The sequence below is a fragment of the Eleginops maclovinus genome, chromosome 12 (assembly GCF_036324505.1).
Source record: "Eleginops maclovinus isolate JMC-PN-2008 ecotype Puerto Natales chromosome 12, JC_Emac_rtc_rv5, whole genome shotgun sequence".
Taxonomy (NCBI): Eukaryota; Metazoa; Chordata; class Actinopteri; order Perciformes; family Eleginopidae; genus Eleginops; species Eleginops maclovinus.
In genome coordinates, this window is record NC_086360.1 from 25,853,083 (window position 1) to 25,872,140 (window position 19,058).

Consider the following 19,058-nt stretch of genomic DNA (forward strand, 5'->3'; position numbering starts at 1 on the left):
AATAATACTGGTAGCTGTTTGCTAGTGGAGCTCCATGGTAAGGGTATCATGTGAGTGTGTTTTCGTTTCACTCTCCAAATTCTGTTCAAGTCAGAAAGAAGATTCACATATCTGATGAAAAAGTGCAATGGTGGAGCTTTAGCGTACAAACAGGGACAGGTATTTATTTCATTTAAAATCTATACGCTCATCAGTGCACTTGTTATTATTCTTTATGATATATTGATTCATTTACAAACGAGTTAAAGAGATGCATTTGAGTGTTGAAAAAAGCTATAAATATTGGCTAAGGAAGTAGTTTACATTCATAACTGAATAAATGAATATTTCATTGATATTCAAACAGTGATAGCTTGTTCTGAGTATATTTGGCTTATACATGTGCTTGAAATCAGTGTTTTTCTGCTCATTTCAAAACATTGTTCTCTTTGTAGCAGCTAGAAATCGTTCCAATTTCAAAACAAAAGTTATAGTTTAAATATCTTTTTACTTAAATCAAGAAAAAACTGATGGAAAAATAAGAAGTTACAGCTTTGTTTTGGCTCTAATGAGACCTTAGTCACTTATCTAGCATCCTATCCTTCTTACTTAAGGCATTTCTTGTTGTTTTTGAATTGCAGGAATGCACTCTTTCTGTTTTGTGTTTTCCCGTGTAGCATACATGGACGAACACTGCATTTCTTTGAGCACCCCTGTGGTGCAGAGTGACAACATATCATCTCTGAATCCTTCAAAGTCCACACTCCATTGTAGGGTATCTCAGGGTCACGTCACAGCGTCTCAATCCAGCCCAGCCTAAATCAAACTGCGCCAGAGCAAACACAACTCCCATGTGAGGAGGAGGAGGAGGAGGCAGAGGAGGAGGAGGAGGAGCGCCTGTTGCTTCACGGCCGGCTGCAGAGGTCTCGATCCGGGCCTGGCCTCTGTAATCTGCCTCCATCAGCCTTCCAGCGTTTGCAGCTCCAGCCTCCCTCTCCCTGGTGGCTATAAATACACCCAGCCTCTGCTTATAGCTTCCAACCGCCGAGCCACTCACACAGCAAACTATGATTAAAGCCCTATTTTAGGGAGCGCTTTGAAGCAGACAGAGAGGCACAGACAGACAGACAGACCGAGGAGGCTGCGCAGCGCCCACACTAACACAGCAGACCCTCGTAAGAGCAGGTACCCTCTTTGAAGCAATAAAAAAAAACCACACACACAATCCAACGTGGGGCTTTGTGTGCCGAGAAGATGACAAGTTCACAGGAGAGTCAGGTGTGCGACAGAATGGGAGCATGGATACAGACAGAGACAAGAAAGGGAAAAGATATACAAGCCACATCTGCACAAATACCTCCAGTCAGCTGTGGAGTGAGCTATGCATCATCTCCTGTTGTACATTAAGAATAAAGGAGATTTGTAGGATTGTTCAACACAATGAGTCGACGTATTTAACACGCTTGCGACCGTGAAGAACAATAGCGTGCACGATGATGAACGTATATATTCTAAGCCGAATAATTAGGCGTCCCTCACAAAGCGTAAGCCCCTGTTTGCCGGTTATGGAGCATTTGTGTGTACTGTGCAGCTCCACAGTTGCAATATTTCACAAATAGTCATGCCAATAGAGCGACACAATTCAGCAGAATCAGGGCGAGCGAGATGAAGGGATGGGAGAGTGGGAGGAGAGGAAGTGGGAAAAGTGGATTAACACAGCAATGGAACAAGTGAGCCTGATGGGGGGATGTTTTTTAAGGGGGGGGGAATTGGTAGATGAAAGTGGTGGGGGGGGGGGTTGAAACAGCCTGCCTCAGTGGGGGGTCGCCATTGCTGTCCTCAACAAGCGGAACAAATGGAGAGCTGGCTGACGCCACAAGTGAGCTTTTTCCATTCCAGCGTCATGGTTCAGCATGTATGACTGGGAGCCAGCTGGGGAGAGAGAGGCCTTTTCTGTACCATGTTGTGGTGATGACACACACATACACACACACACACACCCACACACACACACACACACACACACACAAAGAGAGATAGACGGGTGCCTGTGGAGCTCAATGGGTGCTGCTTGGCACTGGATTTGACAAAAATTACAAGTATGTTGTGACTCAGAAGAAGAAGGGGGAATTATTCTTCAAGGAGCTACAAATCTGTGAAGACGATGGAACAAGACACTGAAACCCAGCATATAATGATAGAACATACTGTAAACAACATCAAAGAGACACAAAATAATGTAGTACGGCTTACACAAAGCCAGTGCTCCCAGTGTTCAACCAATAACTGTTGTGTTTCTCCAGATATCGCCATTGGTAAAGTATCAAAACCATTTCAATTTTTGGGGTCCTGATTTTGATTTGAATTCATTCTTGATTCATAACTACATCTTGATTTAAACAGTAGCTAATTTTAGGGTTTAATACTGTTTGAAAAGAAAGGCAAAATATGACAAAGACAGACCGAAGTGTTTATACGAGTATGAAGGTTTACAAGTAATCTAAGACAAAAGGTAAAATGTACCCATGATAAACTAAATGACGCAATTCTCAGTGGCTTCACGGAAAAGTTGACATGCTATAATAATGATCAATATCTACAGGTACGTAATCCCTGCATCAAATGTTATTAATGATCTAAATCATTTGGCGAAAACACGTCCTTTTGCTTTGAAAATATATCATATTCCTGCAAGTGAAATCATCACATGTACAATGCTGTTTCTCACATAATAAACCATGGCCTATCCAGATGAATCCTCTGTTGACATATATACTTTTTTCACCTGTATTCTGTAAAATAGAATTGCTGATGCTGTAATATTGTCTGCATTTTCTGTGAATTATAGAATATATCAGTTAATGCACTTCTGGTTGGATGCTAAATGCATTTCATTGGATGGTTCCTGTCCTCTGCCCAGTTGAATCTGATCTAATATTTGAATCTTTTGCAGACATTACATTGACACTTTGGTAATGAGTCTATATGTAAATGTGTCTCTCTGCATGTGGGATATCTCCTCGCTTTTGATTTACAGATAAGGATAAAGGATGGCAGTGATTTTTAATTTAATGTCAACGGTGGCCCTGCTTCCTCGGGAACGTGCTTTCGGATGAGAGCGGACCTTCGAGTGGCATTTTCATTTTAATCCACATGCCAGCACATCAGCTCTCCCAGAGTCAGTGTGACAACACGGAGCGCTGCAGGTCCTGACATCTGGTCCCGGCTGTTAATCTGCACTGACCAATCAGCACAGGGTGAGGGGATGAGTGACACTCATAGCAGATAAAAAGCGGTGATGAATCTCCTTCTCCCATCCCTCCCTCTACTCCATTTATCCTCCCAGTCACGCACAGCCTCTCTCTGCCTCACTCTCAACCACTCATTATTGTAATTGGAGGGTTTGGGGAGATATCGTGGAGAGAGACTGAAAAAAAGAGAAAGGTTGAGAGGGAGAGAGAGGTTTGTGGAGGTCAGAGGCCCAGCCCTTTTCCACTCTCGTTCTCCTCGCTGTTTTTCCTCTATCTTTCTCTCTTTCTAAATCAAGAGGCATGCATTTGCTTTGGCTTGTCTTTAAAGATGCATGCTCTGCATCAAAGCTGGCGAGACTTTCAAACAACATATCAAGTTTCTAAGGGCTCTATTTCTCCCGCTCTCTCTTCACCTCCCTCCAATTTCTTTCTCCTTTCTTTGTTTAACCACAGCTGCTGCATTTCTTTTTCATAGCTTTGGCCTCTGTCATTGGGCCGGGTGAGGTGGAGCGTATGCGTGGTTGTGAGTGTGAGTATAAACTGGGCATGAGAAAGACAAAACGAGAGAAAAGGAATCAGAGTAAATAACAAAAAGGAGGGGGAGAAGATAGCTCTGTTATCAGCTCAAGTAATTTCTGTAGGCGATGGAAAAGGGCCAGGTCGAGGGCGTGAAAATAGCTTCAAAAACCTATTGATGCTCCGATCAGCCGTGACCAATTCAGTAAAGAAAGGGACACAATAAGACGGAGACAGAGTGAGAGAGGTGAAAGAGGAGAGGGATGATAATATTCTATACTTTTCTTATTTGATTTCCCAGTAGGCGTCATCTGGAGTTATTTGACTGAGACTTTAGTCAGTCTCCAGTTTGAAACAAATATAAAAAAAGACTGACACCTCAAGTTTGACTACATCACTTTTTGGAAAGGAGAAGTGACATCTTACAAAAGGACTTTCCAATGTCTAAATCCCCTTAAATTTAGAGATACAACACAGCATAGACTCTCATCAATGTTTGAATACATTCCTGACACCACTACACTACAAAAACTCCCAATCTAGCCAAGTATATTCGTCTAATCTCTAATCAAAATATGTCTTTGCACTTAATACAAGACCAAATAACTTAAGAGGTAACAACTGAGACATAGGGTGTTGTTTGCATCTTGGATGGAGTGTTTACTTTTACATTTTTATTGGAGAATTACCAAATAACATCAAAAAGCAGAAATCTTTTGAGCATTTCTGGCTGAACCTGTTAAAATGTAGTTCAAAATAAGTTATCCCAGCTAATTACGAGACATCTTACCAAGCACATTTTTACTTGTTCTATTGACAGATCTTTGTAGTTATTACAAGCGAAAACACCTTGTTGTTGTTTTTGTATTATTTGTTTTTGGAGCAGCATTTTTTCCAGTGTATGGCAGACACACACACACACACACACACACACACACACACACACACACACACACACACACACACACACACACACACACACACACACACTAGGGCTGAACGATTTTGGAAAATAATCTAATTGTGATTTTTTTCCTCAATATTGCAATTGCGATTTAATATGCGATTATTTTTTCAAGGTCCTCTTCTCATGTATTTTTCAACCAGCAATAAATCAATCGTGATTACAATCGTGAACCTCGTGAGGTAGCAACAGTAGCGAGGCACGTTCTGCACAATACCTGACGTTGCGCAGCATCTTCCTTTTTAAAGCCAAAATAATTCCACACAACTGACGTGCCGCCCCTCTTTGGTACCAAACTTCCAGCCGTGCACTCTTCTGACGAGCCTGAGGCCATTGTGCAACAGGTTCAAGCGCAGCGTTGACTTCTTTCTCTGCCTGCTCGGCTTCGCTCGGCTCCGCTCCGCTCGGCTCGCTCGCAAGTCACGTGGCCAGATCACGTGGCCAATCAAATCGCAGCCTTTGCGGTTGGAAAATCTCGTTTTGTCATATCGCGATATTATCGCTAACGCAATTAATCGTTCAGCCCTAACACACACACACACACACACACACACACACACACACACACACACACACACACACACACACACACACACACACACACACACACACACACACACACACACACACACACACACACACAGGAATATAGCCTATTTTCTACATGAAACAAAACAAGAATCTAAATAAATCTCTATTTTCTCCCCAAATAATGTAAATTCAAGCACTTTCAAGGAGCTGTGTCTTCAAAAGAAGGACTTTGTTTTCACCTTTTGGATTCAAAAACAAGATTTCAAGGGCCAAAGGGAACCAATGATCAGACTTTGTTGGTTGAAAGTTGCTTTGCACTATGACAAAGGTTAATGGTAATCATGTAGTGTCGGTTAAATCCCCACGCACTGTCCATGTTTTATTTATATACTCCTGTTTTAAAAGCATAATAGGGCTCTTTAAATGTGGCAGCTCAAGTTTTCCTTAACAAATGTACCATTTACTCCTATTTAAGAGACGTTTGCTAAACACTGCAGTCCCCATCTGCTGTAAACAAAGTGAGTATTTGGACGTGCTTTTAGATTAAAGTCTTCCATATGAACCAATGGACTGATTATGTATCCTGTCAGAACGTATTAAGACTGACTCAAATGTTGTTGTTTTTCTGTCTCTTTACTGGATTTGTTGCCACCAAAATAACATTGTCACAACACCACCCGTCTTCTTGAACATTAAGTAAAATGTTTGCACGAGAAGACTTTTAGAAAAAAACATGATCAAGAAGAAACTTGTACAATTATGAGCATGAGTATGAAAAACAAACCGGATAATAGTGAGGAGATGCATGTATGGTGTCAGTGATTAGACAAGTATGTAAATCTACAGCGCTCATTAGCGGCTCTGTGAGGGCCATACATAATGTGTGTACATAAAACGTCTCATTAGGAGCCAACTGTGAGTTCTTCTTTTATTTCTCCATCCAATAATATGACATGTGTGTGGGGCGACGGATGAAAGCCTAACAAAATGTCAAAATGTGACTTTTAAAGAAAGAAGAAGAAGAAGAAAAGGTGAACAGAGAGGACAGGATGTTTTTGTTTCTGCTACTGCAACCTCATGTAAGCCTCGGGTAATTGCTGGGCGGGGTAGTGTGTGTGTGTGTGTGTGTGTGTTGGGGGGGTACATATTATCTCTTCAACCATCTCTGCCCAACACAGAGACATGCACACACACACATTTCCTGCGCTTCCCCAGAGCTCCAAATCCCTCAGACTGCCAGCCTAAGCAATACACACACACTCACACATATAAACAAAGGGGGATTAGATAGACAGACATGCAGCTTCTCTCTCTCTCTCACTCACTCTCACTCTCACTCTCACTCTCACTCTCACTCTCTCTCTCTCTCTCTCTCTCTCTCTCTCTCTCTCTCTCTCTCTCTCTCTCTCTCTCTCTCTCTCTCTCTCTCTCTCTCTCTCTCTCTCTCTCTCTCTCTCTCTCTCTCTCTCACACACAGGTATAAACATACAGGCCCTTTATGCCCCCATTTTTTCTCCCACTTCGGTTTTGCGTGTGTGTGTGTGTGTGTGTGTGTGTGTGTGTGTGTGTGGACATGCCTCCATGCAAAATAAAGCACAGGGAGAACGGCCTGTGGTCTGTGTGTGTGTGTGTGTGTTTCTCTTTCTGTTCCTCTACTTTTTCATCCTTTTAAGGCAGTTAGTGACTGCCCTCTTTCTCTCTCTTTCACCCCCCTCTCTTGCTTTCCTTCTATTATATATCTCCCCTCTCTATCCTCTCATTTCTCCCCTCCTCCCCCACCACTCTCTTTTTCTTCAGCTTTGTTTTTCCATTTCGTCTCCTTCCTATCTCCTCCTCAGCACTGTGGCGAGAGCCCATCCATATAAGTCATTTTCCCCCCAGCATTGAGCCCGAAAATCTCATTTTTATTTAACCAAGTGGAGAAATCTGTCAACGGGTAAGATAATCCCACTTGTTTCCAATGCAAATCAATTTATGTCAAGATTCTTCATTCACTCAAGTGCCACACTGGAATCGAGAGTTATAGAAGTGACCCCCCCCCCCCCCACCCACATTTCATGACACGGCTTTTATGTTTCGGAAGACATTTATGCCAAAAAAAGTAGAAGCTGCACCAAACGAGGGGGGTTATCGTGTCTCTACAGGCAGATATATTCAACAGCTTTTGCATTAAAATACTTGAATGAAGATACTTTTTCTGAGTGCTTTTTTTTGCTACTTCCATATAAGAGCATGTGTGCAGCTGTCCCCGTTTGCCTCCTCTGGAGCTTTCTCGCCAAAGTGCGGCTCTCTGCCAACGCTGGCTCTGCTTTGTCACACTGGAGCAATTCCCCAGAAAGTATCGACGCCCTATCGATTGTTTTTTACCCCCGTCCTCTGCCCTAACATGCCGACACGACACCAGTGCCGACTGTAGCATCGATGGGGGGTGAAAGGGAACTCTGTACAGGGAATAAAAGGAGGGGATGGCTGCATGAGAAAGCTACGTTTGAAATACCTCCACACCCCGCTGCCACCGAGTGCCTTTCTCCTCAAGAACGGCTGAAATGTGAGCCCTTTGTGGAAAACGCCGTAAGAGTATTTCAGGTTCACACATTGAGCCGAGGTGAACAAAGCAAGAGGAAGGGGAGGGGAGGGGATAAAAGGTAAACAGAAGGAGCAGGGAGAGGTGAGATAGATATGGCATGAAAGGTGGGATAGGTGGCACAGAGAGGTGAGAAAATATATCTCTATCCTCATATTTTTCCCTCTCTTTATAGTATTTCCATAATCCCCAGGAGAGAGAATGCAACACTTCCCTTTTGAGGGATTAAAGAAAAAGCGTATTCCTTAGCTTGCAACAATTGGCATTGTTCAGTGAAGAAAGTGGGCTGCAGAGGAGGGCCGAGATAAAGAGTGCAAAGGCAGTTGAGCGCCAGGATTAGACTGATGTATTGTTTTACCCGGGGTCGATTACGGCCTCTTTACAAAAATCCAAAAGCATCCACCTCTGAGATATAATGGAACAATCCTCCCTGGTTTTTTCGCAATGGAATACATTTCTGCAATTACTGGTTTTGTATCAGATTTCTGCCCAGATAAATCGTTTCAGGACGAACTTAGAGGATCATAGCAGCATCTGTCAGTCCATACAATCCTTATTAAGGCCTCAGTGGATTCAGTTGCAGGAAGGAAATCAAGTACATGTTTTGTGTCAGGTTCAACTTTGGTGGACATGCACATTTGGAGCTTCAACGTTATCAAGCTGCCATGACAGAACATACTGTATGTTTTAAACAACGGGAAGCCGCAGATGGCACGTCATATTTCGAGCATTATTAGATGATTTATAGGCATTCTCCGTGCTTATTGCTGCTTTTCTAATACGTCATATGGGCCAAAACGCTATTACTACATTGTAAAAGGAAAAGGAAATTTAAAAAGGACATAACTTAAAGCGTTGAACACAAACATCAACTCCTTTAGGGTCAGGCAACCAAAGAACAGGGTAAGTTAAGGTTTTCAGTGGTAAAAGGCCTTTAAATGCACAGATAAACGGAAAAATTCAACTTCTAATTGTGTGTGCCTTGTGGTCATTGTTCAATTCTACTCTTGATACTGTATATGCGAAATGATTCAGTTACGTTGAACAAGATCCTTCAGAGTATTTTTACTTTGCCCATCACCAAAACCTGGATGCTAGTGTGTCGCTAGCTAGCATAGCAATATTCTTGGTGTGTATGTGAGGATACCAGTGAGGAAAAAGCTATCCTAGCAAGGGTTTTTAAGAAAGGTTTGACTTACTGTTCAGAAAAGGAAGGGTCAGCTCAAAGCCCACACATTAAGATGAGTCAGCATACTTTTTGAGTTCACCAAAAAACAAACAGGAGATATTTTTGTATAATAATTTAAAGCATCTAACATTTCTGTCACTTTGAAAAGCTACTGCCGAAAGTATTTCTTTAAGTCTGGCAGTCACCGCAAAGTTTCAGCGCCCCTTGAGATCTCACTCCTCTAAAAGTCAGTATTTCTCGGCTCACTCACCCTGGTATCGAACAGTCTTGCGTGGGATTGGGTTCCAGTTGAGACCAAGAGACTTCTCCCATCCAACCAGAAACACCAGGAGCAAGACCTTCGTCCCACCCGTGGCTCCCATGTCGACTGCTATTGGTCGAGGCTGCCTGTTGGGTGATGGATGTAGGGCTCAATCAGCTGATCGGAGGGACGAGAGAGAGAGCAGCGCGGCTCCTGGCAGCCTGCCGAGAGAAAGAGAAATCAACATCACAGGAGCTGGAGGCACTTCCTTTATTGGCCTGGTTGTTTATCAGAGACAATTTCCTCAGTGTTTACAACTTTCACATCAGAAAAGCCACGCCGGACCGTTCACAAGCTGCACCCAAAGATAAATGTTGCCTTTTAAAAACATGTAACCATCAAAAAACAACACACCGAAATGAGTTATGCAAATCATTAAAGCCAACGAGGACACGTCTGTAATCAGTGAACACGCCTCAACATTTTAATGACTTTAGGTCTGGAAGGTTTTTTCTCTGTCCATCCCTCTCTCTGAGCAATCATCCAGCGTTTGCCACTCAAAAAGTTCAGGAAAATAGCTTATCCCTGCACTCCCGTCAGGACAATTCAAGCAGCAGTGCATTAAAACTGGGTTATCAGAGTTAATTGGCACTGGCATTGCATCAAACGCCCAATGTGTCGGGGAGGGAATGTCGAGGCAAGGACAATCCAGTGGCACAGTGTTCTAAATGAATTGGTTTATACCTAATGAACTTGTCAATTGTGCAGCCACTGAGTGACATCAGCGTCCGGTGACAGCAAAGCATGATGGACTTGTTACACTGCTGCAGGTGAGACAGGTGATGCATGGGGACAGAAGATTTAAATGAAAGGGGGTCTATGATTCTAATTCTTAGGTTTCATAATCGTGTTTTGTGCCTGCACTGTGACATGTTTACTTTAACGTTCAACAAGTGCTTTATTTATCTGCTCTGATAGGTTAGCTGGCCGGCTCTGTTGCTATTGGTCAACTGTTAGAGATGTCCCGCCCCTTGGCCTATCACGTCCATTCTGTTGGAGCGCTAGCCAATCAAAGCGCAAGTAGAGTCCAACAAGGAAGTCAAATGGAGGTTTTTCAGGAAGTAGGGAGTCTAAAAATAAATTCAATCCTAATTAAGTTATAGTCGAAAAAGGTATTATCAGCTAAATTGACTTAAAAAATTCAAGATAAAAGTACTTATTATGCTGAATGGCTCTTTCAATAGTTTTGTGTTATGGTAAGATATTATAATATTCCATTTTTATGAATTACAAATATAAACGCAGGTGTTTGTATGTTGAAATTTGTCATTTTGAAGCATAGCTTGGATATGTTTTGTACTACTGAATAGATTACTAATGTATGTAACATAAAAACAGTACACAATTATTATTATTATATGTGAGTAAAAGTATAAAGTAGCTCAACATTAAACTTAAGTACAGTAGTTAAGGACATTTAATTAGTTACATTTCACACTGTCATGTTCGTTTGATGCTTGTGAGGACCGGCAGGCACTTCAGATTTAACGGTGTCACATGGTCATTAATAATGAACTCAGTGACGTCCATTAGTGCCATAAATGTGTTAAATCAAGATGAAACATGTCACTTGTCAGTTAATTAAAAAATCAACTGTGAGCGGCTTTATATAAATTAATTTGGCAGAGTGTTTAGGTGTGAAAAGAACCTTTTTTTAATAATTGTTTTAATAACGTTGGACAGCTGCCATTGGGAGATTTGCTGCAGCCACCTGTGCTGACAAACCTCCATTAACTGTGATGCCAAACAGGAGATTACACAGCTTGGAAAGACATTACATGTTGTGATTGGTTTTATGTAACAATGCTAGTAAAAAAATGGTTTTATTTGCCCGAGTTTTAGATATTTCTCTGTGAGATTTCTTAGGCAATGTTTGCTGCTTTAAAATGTAGGTCAATGGAATTTGTTTGTGTTGTTTGCAGCAGTATAACCTACTAACAACATCCTGAAACTGTCCTGTCACTAAATGCTTCACTTTAAATGAACCGTGTGATGAAGTGTTTGTCTGTATTCACAATCAGCACTCTCAAATGCCATCATTACCTCCTCCTGAATGCTCGTACAAATGCACATCACACTGTCTCCTTGAAATCGTGTTAAACTTGCTAAACCGTACATGAAAAATGGCCGATAACCGTGCATATTGGTTATCAGATGGTCTGTTTTTGAAAGGTTACAGAAGATACGTCATGAGCGGGCGCACACCGTGATTTTGACATTGGAAAATGGGTGTCAGACCCTGCTCAATAATCTGATAAGCGCCATGTTTGAAGCACACCTTATCTTCATATTTTTTCTCGGTAGAAAGTATCTCCAACCAGTACCTAGAAGGGAAACTGTTCCTTTTAAATGTCATTTTTAAAAGTTGCGAGAGCCACAAGAAAAAATATGTTCACTTTTGTTGTTTTCAAATGGCAACACACATCTCGGAGTGGGGTATAAAAAAACCTCAGCCGATAAAACCAACAACTCTTAGCATGGCTAGATATAACCGGGAGCAGTAAAATGGAAACTGTTCTCTTTTTTCTAAAGTAATTTGGGTGGGATGACCCTTTCATTTCAATTTATAGTCACCTTTAAAAACTCACTGACCACCATCTCATGGAAGTCTAATTACTCTAACCTTAACACTGAACTTAAACAACCGTAAACAAAAAGAAATATGAATCTTTCCTAATGCTTGTATTCTCATGAGGACTAAGTAACCTCTTAATTGGAATATAAAAGCACACACACACACACACACACACACACACACACACACACACACACACACACACACACACACACACACACACACACACACACACACACACACACACACACACACACACACACACACACACACACACACACACACACACACACACACACACACACACACACAGAACTACACACACACACTGCTGCTCATTGGAGAAAGGATCCATTGACTTTTAAAACGGGCACAAAATGTCAAACTATGTTTACTTAAACCCGACAGAGAGACAGAACACACCTCGGTACATGTAGCACATTTCACATCTCCTGCTTTCCGTCCCTCACATTCCCACACGTGAATACTTAATTCCACTGCTTGCAAGAGAAGAAGCCACTTGACCTATTTGAGGACTGGCAGGGGAGGTAATTGAGAATTGAAGCTGTGTGTGTGTGTGTGTGTGTGTGTGTGTGTGTGTGTGTGTGTGTGTGTGTGTGTGTGTGTGTGTGTGTGTGTGTGTGTGTGTGTGTGTGTGTGCCCACATCCAACCAATGTGACTGTTATTGATTACACTTTTGAAGGAAAATTCGAAGAGGCTGAAAGATGAAAACCACCCCCCCCCCCCAGATCAGATCATAGCGTAGAGCTGTTAAATGAGCGTGCTTAAACGCTGGGCTTTGGGAGAAGGCTCTTCAAGCCTCACAGTGTCGACTACCAGCTTTATTGGATCGATGCTGGAGGCCTCGCTGGCCAACGCTTGACTGAGCTAAGATTGAGATTGAGATTGAAAGGAGGGGAGGGGAGGGGAGGGAGGGAACGAAGCTTTGAAAGAATTTAAAGGGAGACTTATGGAGAAAGAATGAAAAAACACGTTGCAACAGGCTTACGGTTTTTATTTTTTCCCCTCCCTCAACATCCATGTCTTGCGCTGAGAGGTTACCAAGTGAAGTGAGCATCCTGAAGGCCGGATTAAGTGGAGAGGCAGCGTGTAAACACTACAGGGGAGGATGAGGAGGAAGAGGGAAGTGGAGGAGAAGGAGATGCAAGGCTCCTGACTGAGAAAAGCTTAAAATCATCAGTGCACACCTCTCTGTTGCTTCCTCTCGCTGCTTTTCTTTAATTCAATCTCCCTCTCTGTCCTCGTCTCACCAGCATAAACAACAACATTTCTTTCCGAAGCATTAAACCAAATATTGATTTTTCAATGTACAAAATAATGGTATCATCATCTCTTTTCTATCTGTCAAGGATGATGCCTTTTCAGCCATTCAAGCTGGAAAACGTTGGTATTGATAGAGATAGATGAGACTCTCAAGGGACTGCGGCAACATGCAAGGTCACATGACAGTGGACTACTCGTGTAAACTTGTTTGCTTGTACTGTATAATAGGCTTCATATTAGCAAAGCTGTTCACAGAAGTGCCTTTACAGATGCTTTCTCTGCAGGTCTTAGCATCAGATTTCACCTGCTGTTAGCACCGCCGCAACACAAGATCAAAAGGATCGATTCAGTACATCAAATTCCACTTACTACTCCTTACTACTGTTGCATTATATATATATATACAGTATTGTTAAAGTGTCCATTTTATGCTCATTTTCAGGTTCATATTTGTATTTTGGGCCTCTACTGTGACATGTTTAAAGGCTTTAATGCTCAAAAAGCTCTTCCCTCTGGAGGAAACTTAGGGATTTTAGCCTTTGCAGACCATTTACATGCACAAAAACACACTACAGGAAAGGGAAAACCCCCAAAAGCATAATAGGGCCTCTTTAATGTGTGGGTCTTTCACACAGGTATTTACTTTATGTAAAAACAACACTGCTGAAGGAGGTTAACACTAACATTTCCTACTATAAAAAGATGTAGACTGTAGATAGGTTGCTTTATATACATGAGGTAGTTGGACTGGCAGTATAAACAGTGTAAACACATCCTCAAATCCACTCCTAATGTGGTGGAAGAAATACACCACTTCTTAACTATCATTGATAGTGAAGAAGCAAAACTCCAATATAAAAAGCACTTGATTGCAAATAAAATCATCGATTCAAATTTGTACTGGAGTAGAAACCATTTCAAAAGCAGCAGAGGCTTTTCTTTCCTTTCAGTCTGATTCATTTAGCCCCTTTAATGGCATGCAGCAGAGGGACTCCATACAGTGCCAATAGAGCCAATTGAGCCATCCACCATTGAGCAATAATAATCAGCTGCAGATTATCTAGCAGCAGTATTGTTTTCTTCTTCTCTTCACCCGTCACCACAGGGCGGCTAAAGTTGCACGCTGAACCAGACCGGCTCCTATGATGCCTCGTTGTGTCAGAGGAGAGGCGAGAGGCAGCCAGGATTTCCCCCCGGTGACCAAATTAACTCACTTGCTCCGTCTCTCAGCGCAGCCTCTTTAAGGTCCTGCGGTGTCGCATGACTCTGCAGGCGGTATCAAATCATCTTTTAGCTGCTGGTGTTGTTGTTGAGCCCGCTTTAGCTAATGAGCTGAGACGTGGCAGCCTAATAATATCAGTCAGCACTCCACGACGGAGAGCTCATTAAAACATACGGAGAAATAGGCCACATGTTCTGATTAGCTTCCCGAGCTCCTGCGTGTGCTTCGGCTGTGCTTTTTATTCTGAGTGTGTGTGTGTTTTGTCAGAGTATACTGGGAGGTAAGATGATTCCCTGCAGGGAGAGGCAAACCAGGGTCATTTCTTGGAAGTGAGCGGATGTTTGGGGAGGAAACAAGAAGGTTTTCAACCCCCAACCGCCTGTCGTCCTTTCATCATCGCTTTACGTCTTTGTTTTCTGACGTCCTCTTCCTGCCCTTCATTTTCCCTTCCTCTGCTAAACCTGGCAACCTTTCTCTCACACACACACACACACACACACACACACACACACACACACACACACACACACACACACACACACACACACACACACACACACACACACACACACACACACACACACACACACACACACACACACACACACACACACACACACACACACACACACACACACACACACCTCTGGTGCAGTCCCAGCTGAGTGTCAGTCCTTTCAGGCATTGTTTGACTTTTGACCCCGACCTCTGACCCTTTTCTGGGATGGAGAGATAGGTCTCGTCACCCTCCGCCCTCCACTCTGACCGGCACGCTGGAACAGACTTAATGTCCATTAACCCGTAACTTCCCCTTCCCCTCCACACACACACCCTTCACCTCCCCCTCTACAAAACAAACACAGCATCTACCGTCAGCGCTCTTCCTTCCTTCCTTCCTGCAAACCCCGGCCCCTCCCCTTTCCCTCCACCTTTTATTGGTCTGGGAGAATTGGAATACACACACACACACACACACACACACACACACACACACACACACACACACACACACACACACACACACACACACACACACACACACACACACACACACACACACACACACACACACACACACACTAGCAGTTGGAAATGTATGGCTTTCTGAGACTAGTTTCTTTAACGTTATATTCAACAACCTTTATTTTAAAGTACTTTCCCAACAAATATGCATGAATATGAATGGTTTAGCTTGATCTGTAAAATATATCCAATAAACGATTATTTTATTACTTTTTTTTTCTCTATTTATGGATTTTTAGTGATGTTTAGTTATTTAACGTATTTTGTCTGCACAGTATCTCTTAAAGAAGGAAGACTTTATTTTGCGCCATGACTCAGCTTTCTCAAACTTACTGTCAGAGAGAGTTCTTCCAGACAGATATTTTCCCCACACATTAATGGCCACATGGTAATTTTGTAACCTGAGTTCGTATCCTGGTGGTTGCAAATTTTATCCGAGAGTTCATGAACCCACCAGTCAGCCTTGGAAGAAGATGTATCATATGATAATTTCCCCAATTTAGACATTTTATACAGGCGGAAACATTTTGATCAGAGATCAGAGGTCCCTCCAAAACCGTTTCAGTGATTTAAATCCAGGCCCACATGCTGTAAGTCTCTCCATATGACAGCGTAAGCTAAATCTCTGGAATATAAATGCACAAATATAAAATGGCTTGGCTGGAGACGATGCATCGAAAAAGAGATTTCAAGGTTCTGGGTTTACGTTGCGAGCAAAATGGCCATGAAAGCGGAATAATGTTAAAGCGCTCCCTGCTGAATGTATGACTTTTGGGATGAGGGAACTCAGGAAGGACTTTTTTTCTTTACTATTACTCCTAACTTATTCACACAATTGTGCAGAGCCATACATGCACTATGGCTGGAAAAACCCCCAGCCCTTTATTGTACTGATATGTTCTTTTCTGTACAAGAAGAGAGCTTTTATTCACAGTGAAGAGCTAATGGAGCAGACATGGACACTCCATTGAAGGTAAAACATGCACACACCCCCGCAGCACACTGTGCATCTGAGAGTCTTTGCACAAAGACACAGGTGGACACTTAAAGCAGGTACTGTTTGTGTATGAGAGCCTTGCTCCTTTAAAGCAATAACAAGCCTGAGTGAGCTTGCATATAAGTGACAACATTAACTAGCATATGTGTGAATATAGATGTGAAGAAATGGGCGTGAGGAGTCTTTATGTTGACCGACTCACACTAAAGAGCTGTGAGTTTTGTTGGCTGTGTGCGGATGATTTGCCAGCAGATTATACGCTGTGTTTATGTTGGGCTTGCACAGATGAAAGACCGGCAATCAAAGCGGGGTTTGATCAGCTGCATGCAGTGGTTATGAGGATGAATTCAAAATTCCTGGCATCAGTACGTGAGCCAACCGTCAAATTTCACGCACTCGAGCGCTTGATTTCCCTTATTTGCACACAATTAATGATTTTGCTAACCAGCGGCGGGGCGTCAAGCAATTCCTGTTAATGTCATTGACTTTCCTTTCACACGGTGATTGGAATTCACCTCCCATCCTAATTACCTCAGACTGAAGCGAAACGGAGCACAGCGTTTCGACTCTAAACAACCTATTTCCACTTGATGGAAATGTAAAAAAGAAAAAAGAAAACTCCCTCGAGAGTTCGCAGTGTAACATCTTTGCTGCCTCTCCCCCCGCTGCTGCCTCCCCCACCAGCACCCTGCTCTTTCATGTCCCTCCCCTGGGAGATTCGGCAGACCTTCAAATCTCCATCGCTCCTTTCATCACTACTGTAACTCCTGCTCCCACCCCACCCCCCCACCCCCCGCCTTGTAACATGGTTGGCTGGTCAGGCGTGGTCGGCTTATAATTCTTTGATCGGTGCTCTGATCTCCTCCATCAGTGCCAGGGGCTCCAGCTGATTACAGATGAAATGGATCTTATTTGGACTGTAACTCCGGGCCAAACACCTGCTCTGACCCAGGGAGCTGATAGAAGAGGAGGTGCAGGCGAAGAGATGAAACCAGATAGACTGAAGTCCAGCTAATCAGACAGTGAGACCATCTGAGCCTTTGGTCTGTGGCGGTGAATTCTTACTCTGAACTATTGATATCTCAGAACTAACTTTCAACAAGAGTCCCTCTCCTATCTGACATGTTTTGCAATAAAACTGCCTGTGTGCAATACACTATTTATTCTGCTTTTTGGGGTGTTCCCTTTCCTGTAGTGTGATAGTCCAGCAGTGGCTCAGTCAGTAGGGGCTCGTAGGGTTGCCGGTTCAAGACCCCGACAGACTTGAAATATGGAAAGTGGACTGCTACTTGGAGAGGTCCCAGTTCACCTCCTAGGCCCTGCTGTGGTGCCCTTGAGCAAGGCACCGGACACCTCAATCCCCCCCTCCCCATTGCTCCCCGGGCGCTGCACGATAGCTGCCCATTGCTCCTAGTACTAGGATGGGTTAAATGCAGAGGACTAATTTCACTGTGTGTGCTCTGCTGTGTGCATGTGTGTGACAAATAAAGAGGGTTTCATCCTCCGATTCTTCTATCTTCTATATCTACGTTTAAGTGCATGTAAATGGTATGTAAAGGCTAAAATCTCTGTGTTCCCTCTGGAGCAAAACGTCTCCATAGTAACATGATTCAGTAACATGATGACATCCCTGTATAACACTTGCTTTTCTATTGGCTAGCACTCCAACACATTATACGTGATGGGACATGTCTAACAGGTTGACCAATCACAACAGAGTTAACCAATCAGAGCAGACTGGGCTCTGGTTTCAGACAGAGGGTGAAAAGAGGAGCTGCAGCACAGGCAGTATGAGAAAAATAAAGAGCTCTTTGAACATTACAGTATGGAGACATGTCCCAGGAGAGACACAAATATGATCCTTAACATACTGCTACTTACAATGATTTATGAATTGTTTTTTGTTTTACATTTTTATTTAATTTGCAAGTCTACGCTTTTTCCAGAAACCAAGAGCAGTGTGTTCCAAGGATAAAAATATAAACCTATACTTTATTCCCCAAGTTTGTAATGCTTCTGATCAGATAATAAAGCTGCACCCATGAATATTTTATATGAACGATGAGTTAGAATGGGTGGGTGTAATTTGAAAGCGAGTTCACAGAGAATTATCACAGACTCGGCAGATGTTTTTTAATCATTGGTTTTCAACCCCCGGGCCCAGGAGGGTTAGGGTTTTTAATTCCATCCATTCACTACGGCAGTGTGTCAGCCTCTGGTAAAAGGTGATCATCAGCAAAATGAGATGATCTTTAAATCTGATTGAAAAACCTCTAATGTTTCGATTGTCACATTTAGTTTGTCATATTAAATCAGAAAAAGAAAGGCAATGGAATCTTCTTGAGGAGCAAAAGTAAGACGGCAACAGAAATGGTTCGACTCCAAACTGGATGTTATAAATGTATTAAATAACTCAAATCAGCACATTTCAATAAACTGTTAAGCTAAGTTACCAATGAACAAAGATCAGTCACCAACTTTACAATGTCATTATCAAGACGGAGAAATCTCATGATGGTTGATTTCCTCCAAATATCCCAGCAGTGCTTTGATTTCATTCGTTATTTTTCAGTGTAAACACACATTTATGCCAAAAAGAGAATCACTACCTGGCTCCCTTTACCAGATTTCACTTAATCCT

General features: G+C 42.6%; 1 protein-coding gene across 2 annotated transcripts in view; it reads right to left on the minus strand.

The window, feature by feature from the left end:
• Window positions 1–19,058, minus strand: part of sema4c (sema domain, immunoglobulin domain (Ig), transmembrane domain (TM) and short cytoplasmic domain, (semaphorin) 4C) — a 100,443-nt gene that overhangs the window by 42,228 nt on the left and 39,157 nt on the right. For both annotated transcript variants that reach the window (XM_063897872.1, XM_063897871.1), the window contains one exon: window positions 9,265–9,476. In XM_063897872.1, coding sequence (XP_063753942.1) covers window positions 9,265–9,376 — 112 coding nt within the window. In that variant the 5' untranslated portion in view covers window positions 9,377–9,476. The remainder of the gene's footprint in view (window positions 1–9,264; window positions 9,477–19,058) is intronic.